We start from the raw sequence: 7,199 nt of genomic DNA, 5'->3' as shown, positions 1-7,199 counted from the left end.
GGGAGAGGGAAGGAGGAAGGGGGGAAGGGACGGAGGGAGGGAGGAGGGGAGGGAAATGAGAAAAGGAGGTAGGGAGAAGAGGGGGAAGAAGGGAGGAAGGGCGGAAGAGAAAAGAACACGGACTTTCCTACTCAGGCTGGGGGCTTCATTTAAACCTTATTCCCTCAGATCTCAGGTTCCTGAGTAGACAGGATTACAAGTGTGAGCCACTGGTGTCCTGGTAGTGTTTTACTTCCTAAAGTATGTGTATACTGTATACATTTTAAGATAATTTAAAAAAACACTAAAAAGAAATGTAGGGCCAAGCACCAGTGGCCCATGCCTAAAATCCTAGCTACTCAGGAAGACAAGATCTGAGAATTGCAGTCTGAAGCCAGCTTAGGAAGGAAACTGCACGAGACTATCTCCAACTAACCACCCAAGAAAGCCTAAGTGGAGCTATGGCTCAAATAGTAGAGTACTAGCCTTGAAGCTAAGGCTAAAAAGCTCAGGGACAGAGCCCAGCCCTGAGTTCAAGTTCCAGGTCCAGCACGAGCGACTGTCAAGGTATAGCTAAAATGTGACAGGCTGCTGCCTATATGTGAGCGCGCGCGCGCGCGCGCGCGCACACACACACACACACACACACACACACACAGAGCTAAAATGTGACAGGCTGCTGCCTATATATGAGCTTCCTTTCCCAGGTCATCTAGTGCCTCTTCTGACCTACTTGATCAATCAATAAAGGCAAAATTGTTCCCATTCCATGGTACCTTTAGGAAAAGAGCATTGTCTCTTATTTAGGTCTCTCACACAAATCCAAGGACTCACTCTAGGGCATTTTTTAACTAGGTAAACTCACTACAGTGTCTACATCAAAACAAGTTTGGGGTTTGGAGGCATGGCTCAGGTGGTTACAGCACCAGCCAAGGAGTGAAAGCATCAGATACCAAGCTCAATCCAGATCTCAGAGGGTGGGTGGGGAGAAAGAAAGAAATCAAGTTTGCAAATAGTTTTCCTTATCTTTCTTCTAAACAAAGTGAGATGGCATCAAGAAGCAAACAATGCTTTACCTGCATGTCACTTCTGGCAGCTTTCACAGCATCAAAGAGATCATTGGCTAATGGCTGTGCTGCCTCTTTCTGGCCATTACAACATTCCGTCTGGAACCCCTTCTTTCGATGTTTTGGCATCTATTAAGTATAAAAAGATCAGGCATGAAATAAAAGTGATGTTGACACTTAACTTCATCATTATTTTATCAGTGGGCTTAAGCTTCTCATTGCACAGCACTTTACTGATTTTTAAAAATATTTTTTAAAAAAACACCAATTTTAGCTGGGCACAGATGGCTCACATCTGTAATCCAAGTTAATCAGGAGACTGAGATCTGATTATTGTGGTTCAAAGCTAGCCTAGGCAGGAAAGTCCAGGAGATTTTGATCTCAAATTAACTACCAAAAAAACATTTTTAAAGCCAGAAGTGGAGCTGTGGCTCAGATGATAAAAGTCCTAGCAAAATAAAAGCTCAGGGACAGCTGAGTTCAAGCCTCAGGACCAGAAGAAAAAAAAAAAGCAAAAACTAGAAAAATAAATAACCAGGCACCAGTGGCTCACACCTGTAATCTAGCTCTCAGGAGGCTGATTTGAGGATTGAGGTTCAAAGCTAGCCCTTAAAAAAGTCTGTAAGACTCTTATCTCCAATTAACCAGCAAAAAAAAAACAAAAAACAAAAAAACAACTAGAAGTGGAAGTATGGCTCAAGTGGTAAACTGTTAACCTTGACCAAAAATGTAAAAGGACAGCATCCAGGCCCTGAGTTCAAGCCCTAGTACCAACAATAAGTAGGAAAAATAATCTAGTACTGTCTTTAGTCACAGATGACATGACTATGTATAGAGGGAATCCTAATAACAATGACAACCATAAGTGAATATAACAAGATTACAGGATCTGAGCTGAGCCCTGGCGGCTAACATCTGTAATCCTAGCTACTCAGAAGGCAGAGATCTGAGGATCAAGGTTTGAAACCAACCTGGGCAGAAAGTCTGTGAGACAATCTCCAATTAATCACCAGAAAACCAGAAACCAGAAGTGACACTGTGGCTCGAAGTGGTAGAGCACTACCTTTGAGTAGAAAAAGCTCAGGGACAGCATCCAGGTCTTTGAGTTCAAGCCCCATGACCAAAAAAATAAAAAAAATAACCAGGCACTGGTGGCTCACACCTGTAATCCTAGCTACTCAGGAGGCTGAGATCTGAGGAATACAGTTCCAAGACAGTGTGGGCAGGAAAATCTGTGATACTCTGTCTCCAATTAACCCCCAGAAACCCGGAAGTGGCACTGTGGCTCAAAGTAGTAGATCACTAACCTTGAGCGATAAAGCTCAGGGACAGCACCCAGTCCCATAGTTCAAGCCCCACGACCAACCAAAAAAAAAAATGATTACAGGATCAAAAGTCAACATATAAAAATACCTACCTAGCATTAGCCCTGAGCAAAAGAAGCTCAGGGACAGTATCCAAGCCCTGAGTTCAAGCACTGGGACTGGCAAAAAAAAATCTACCTATATTCCAACAACAAAGCTGCAATTGTTTGGTGGTGGTGGTGGTAGTGGTCATAGGGCTTGAACTCAGGACCTGGGTGCTGCCCCTGAGCTTCTTTGCTCAAAGCTAGTGCTCTACCACTTTGAGCCACAGCACCATGACTTGTTTTCTGGTGGTTAATTGGAGAAGAATCTTAAGGACTTTACTGCCCAGGCTGGCTTCAAGTCGATCCTCAGCTCTCTAACTCCTGGGTAGCTAGGATTAAAGGCATGAGCTACCAGTGCCTGGCTAAAACCTGCAAATTTTAAAATGCCATTTAAAAGAACACAGCCACAAAATATGTAGGTATATTTAGCCAAAATATGCAAGACTCCAGTAAAACTATAGAATATGGTTGAGAGAAATGGTGTGTGCATGCCACTAGTGGAATTGAACTTGGTGGGGAGAAAGAGGGTAAGGGCTCCTGAAGCCCCAGCTATGTCATTAAAAATAAAATAATAATAGTAAAACAAGATCTGTTAGTACTAGGTATGATGGCTCCATCCTGTTATTACAGAACTGAGAGGTAGAGATTGGAGCCTTATGGTTCACAGCCAGTCTGGGCATATAAAGTTTGTAAGACTTCATTTCACCCAATAGCTGAGTATAGTGGTATGTTCCTGTTATCCCCAGCATCTTGAGGAAGCCCAGGCTGACCTGGACATAAAGTGATACAAAAATTGGCTAGAAGTATGGTTCAAGTGACAGAGTCTAACTAGCAAGCATAAAGCCCTGAATTCAATCCCCAGTACCACCATTAAAAAGTAAATCTGTGTGTCTCATTTCTGTATCTCCATATTCTAATCTCTTCCTCTTTTCTCAAAAAGAAATTGCCTTCTTCCTACTCTTGTACCTTGTGCTTTTTTTGTTTTCGTATTTAGGTTCCAGGCTTAAAATTGAGGGCCTTGTGCTTGCTAGATGGATACTCTACTATTAGAACACTTTCCCAACTCTCTTGGCTTTAGTTTGTTTTCTCCTTCCCCCACCTCCTTTTCTTTGTCAGTACTGGGGATTAAACTCAAGGCTTCATACATTCTTTAGTTATTTTTCAAATAAGGTCTCATGTTGTTGCCTACACTGTGATCCTATTGATGCCTCCTGTGTAGCTAGAATAGCAAGAACGAATGACCACAGCACCATCATCATGATGGGGTCTCTATGGGCATGTGAGATGTAGTATCTCAATTGGCTGGCTCAAACTATGATCCTCCTTAATATTTGGGATTACATGTGTGAGTCACTTCATCAATCCCCTTAAGACTAAAAACTGCTCTTTCATTAAACATTTCATCTGAGCCTCTCTGGGTATTGTTTTACTTTTTGTTTGTTTGTTCTTCTGATTCCCAGACCAGGCTCAAAAACAACAAAACTGACTCACAGGAGTTATTCTGAGTGGTTGTTTCGCAGTTCTCTTCTTCACATTAGGTTGCAGGCTGTCTTCAAAGTCACTCTCATCATCAGACGACACAGAGTATGTGTCCCTGTGATGAAGAACAATTCTTAAAGGTTTATGTAAACGTTTAACAAAGTTATAACTTATCCTTGTTTTGACCTGTACACTATCTCCATACAAAAAGCACATTCAGATATTAGGAGTTAAGCTTACTGTTAGAAGAAAGTAGGGGCAAGTCTTAGAGGATAACTTTCACTTAGAAGCAATGGAGATGAAGAATGAAGGAACTGAGTAGGTTAAGTACCACCTTTCTGTAATATTCTTTCTGAATATGGAAATCAAATGACATTCACAAAGAGACTACTATTCTTTGTGGAGAAAAAACAGCATTGCTCAGGAAGTCATTTATCACTTATACATAAATGAAGTTTTATTTTACCTCATGTCCTAGTAATTAAAGTTTATTAACCTGATATAATCTAATAACCAACAGGACTGACAGAACCACAAATGATTCAAAGAAGGCCAATTAAAATAAATAGGATATAGTAAATCTTGTATGAGATCAGGATTTTTTTTCCTAGAAAGATAAAAAGTTACACCATTGAATCCTTCATAGAATAACTCATAAGCCATAACAGATAAAGATAGATGGACTGTTCACTAACTCCCGATAAGAACCACAGGTCTTTACAATATTTTAAGCAACAAATAGTACTATTTGTAAATTTCCCACTCCCTAGCCTCTACCAGTATGTGTATATATTGAACACAGAAATGTTGTCAACGCAAGAAGAGCAAAAATTGGAGCCAGGCATTGATGGCTCACACCTCTAATTCTAGCTATTCAGGAGGATGAGATCTGAAAATTGCAGTTCAAAGCCAACCTGGGCAGGAAAGGAAAGTCCGTGAGATTCTTATCTCTAATTAGCCACCAGAAAACCAGAAGTGGGGCTATGGCTCAAAGTGATAGAGAGCTATCCTTGAATGAAAGAGCTCAGGGACTCAGGGACAACACCTCAGGCCCTGAGTTCAAGCCCCATGATGGGGGAGGGGAGCAAGTGGGAAGACAAATTCAAAACGAGACTTTTTTTTTTTTGGTGCTGGAGTTTTAAACTTAAGACCTTGGACTTTTAGGTAACGTTTTAAGTAAATTCTCTACCACAAAAATAGTTATCAGCCCTTTTGTGCTTTAGAGGTGTGTGTTTGTGTGTGTACTGGTCCTGGGGCTTGAACTCAGGGCCTGGGAGCTATCCCTGAGCTTCTGTGCTTAAGGCTAGCACTCTACCATTTGAGCCATATGTCCACATTTGGTATTTTTCTGTGGTTTATTATCAATAAGAGTCTCATGGACTTTTCTACCCAGGCAGGCTTTGAATCGTAATCCTCAGATCTCAGTTTCCTGAGTAGCTAGGATTACAGATGTGAACCACCTGCCTAGTAGCTTTAGTATTTTTACTTATTACTTAAGATGTGTTCTTTTCTTCTTTTGGTAACACTGCCCAATTTTCTTAGAAATTAGTATTTTTGTCATGCTGAAAAGAGAAAATTCTCTCATAAATTCTCAATAGAATCCATTAGATCTGTGATGTGTACAACGTGTAAGGCAGGGAAGAAACAGCCCACAGAACTGGACAGGGTCACTATTCTGAACCAGTATAGCATTTCTGATGTTTTTCCTATTGTTCATGATTATTACAACCAGCAGAGGAAAGTGATAAGGAGAAAGCTGCCAACCCTCCAGAAAGAGGACCCACTACAAAACAACGTCTCATTAATTCTACTTACCCCTCTGATGCTGGCTCTGAGTCTCTGTCCTCTGATGGCAGATTAACAGAGTAAACAGAAGATGTAAACAAGGCTCCCTGTGTGTCATTCTGGGTCTTTTGCAAAGGAGAACCCTCACTGCTTGGGGAAGAGGAGCTGTGAGGCCTGGAGGAGGATCGCAGAGTAGGCATGGCGGTCTGTCTGGAGGAAGAGAAGGAAAAGGTTCTTACACTTGGTCAAGTCTTGACCATTCCCCTTCTCTCCAAAGGAACGGATCTGGAATTGGGAGGTGGGAACTCCACCAACAACTAAGGCTAATGATTCTACCACATCAGGATTATTAGGAGCACCAGTGCAAGCTGAGTATGCTGGCTCATGCCTGTAATCTTAGCTCTAAGCTGATATCTGAGGATCATGGTTCAAAGCCAGTCTAGGTAGGAAAGTCTGAAACTATCTCCAATTAAGGACCCAAAAAGCCGTAAGTGGAGCTGTGGCTCAAGTAGTACAATGCTAGCCTTAAGTAAGTCCAGGCCCAAGACATCAGTGCAGCCTGGTTCTGGTAGCTCACACCAGAAACCTTAGCTATTCAGGAGGTTGAGATCTGGAAAATTACAGTTCTAAGCCAGCTCAGGCAGACCAATCTGAGAGATGCTTCTCTCCAGTTACCAAGCAAAAATGCAGAAGTAGAGCTGTGGTTCAGGTGGCAGAGCACCAGCCTTGAGCAAAAAAGCCAAGCAAGACTGACTGGAAATACTTGAATCCTTCAAGCCCCAACACACACACACACACACACGAAATTAAAAAAAAAAATCTGGGAAGGTGGCTCAGTGGTAGAGCGCTTGCCTTGCATGCATGAGGCCCTGAGTTCGATTCCTCAGCACCACATAAGCAGGGGGGGAAAAAAGCTGGAAGTGGTGCTGTGGCTCAAGTGGTAGAGCGCTAATCTTGAGGTGAAGAGCTGAGGGACAGCGCCCAGGCCCAGAGTTCAGGCCCCACGACCGGACCCCCCCCCAAAAAAGGAAAATCTAAGTTCCATCACCAGAATGAAGGCAAGGACGACGGGGGGCCAAGAGAGGACCCTGAAACAGAGGTTTTTGGAAGTTTCCCAAATACCACTAGAACCTGAGGAGACACAAACTGGCTCCGGCAAGAGAATTAGGCTCGCGAAAGAAGAAAGAAAAGGGGGGGGGGAGAAGAGAGAAGGAGAGGGAGAGACAGACAGACAGACGACAGAGAAACAAAGAAAACTAAAGGAAGAGAAAAGCAGCGCGGCGGGCCTCTGTCTGTGGAAGCCATTTTCCTGGCTCCGCAGGAATGGGAGACGGAACCATTTTGGGGTAGAAGCGCCATGTGAAGAGGGCGGCAGACGGCGCGTCAGGAAGGCGCTGGAACCTTGTCTACTTCTCCGGAAGGTGAGGCCTATGAGGGGCTTTGGGCCTGGCCGCTCGGGAGGCCCGGGGGGGGGGGGGGGG

General features: G+C 43.3%; 1 protein-coding gene across 1 annotated transcript in view; it reads right to left on the bottom strand.

The window, feature by feature from the left end:
- Stag3 (stromal antigen 3) overlaps positions 1-4,404 on the bottom strand; it is a 53,468-nt gene extending 49,064 nt beyond the window's left edge. The window contains exons 1-3 of the mRNA XM_013023409.1: positions 4,400-4,404; positions 3,946-4,048; positions 1,056-1,175 (exon numbers count right to left, since the gene is read on the bottom strand). Coding sequence (XP_012878863.1) covers positions 1,056-1,175; positions 3,946-4,048; positions 4,400-4,404 — 228 coding nt within the window. The remainder of the gene's footprint in view (positions 1-1,055; positions 1,176-3,945; positions 4,049-4,399) is intronic.
- Between the last annotated feature and the right edge of the window lie 2,795 nt (positions 4,405-7,199).

The sequence above is a fragment of the Dipodomys ordii genome, unplaced genomic scaffold (genome assembly GCF_000151885.1).
Source record: "Dipodomys ordii isolate 6190 unplaced genomic scaffold, Dord_2.0 Scaffold68, whole genome shotgun sequence".
Classification (NCBI taxonomy): Eukaryota; Metazoa; Chordata; class Mammalia; order Rodentia; family Heteromyidae; genus Dipodomys; species Dipodomys ordii.
The sequence above is the reverse complement of the archived record's forward strand: the minus strand, read 5'-3'. Positions and strand labels throughout refer to the sequence as shown.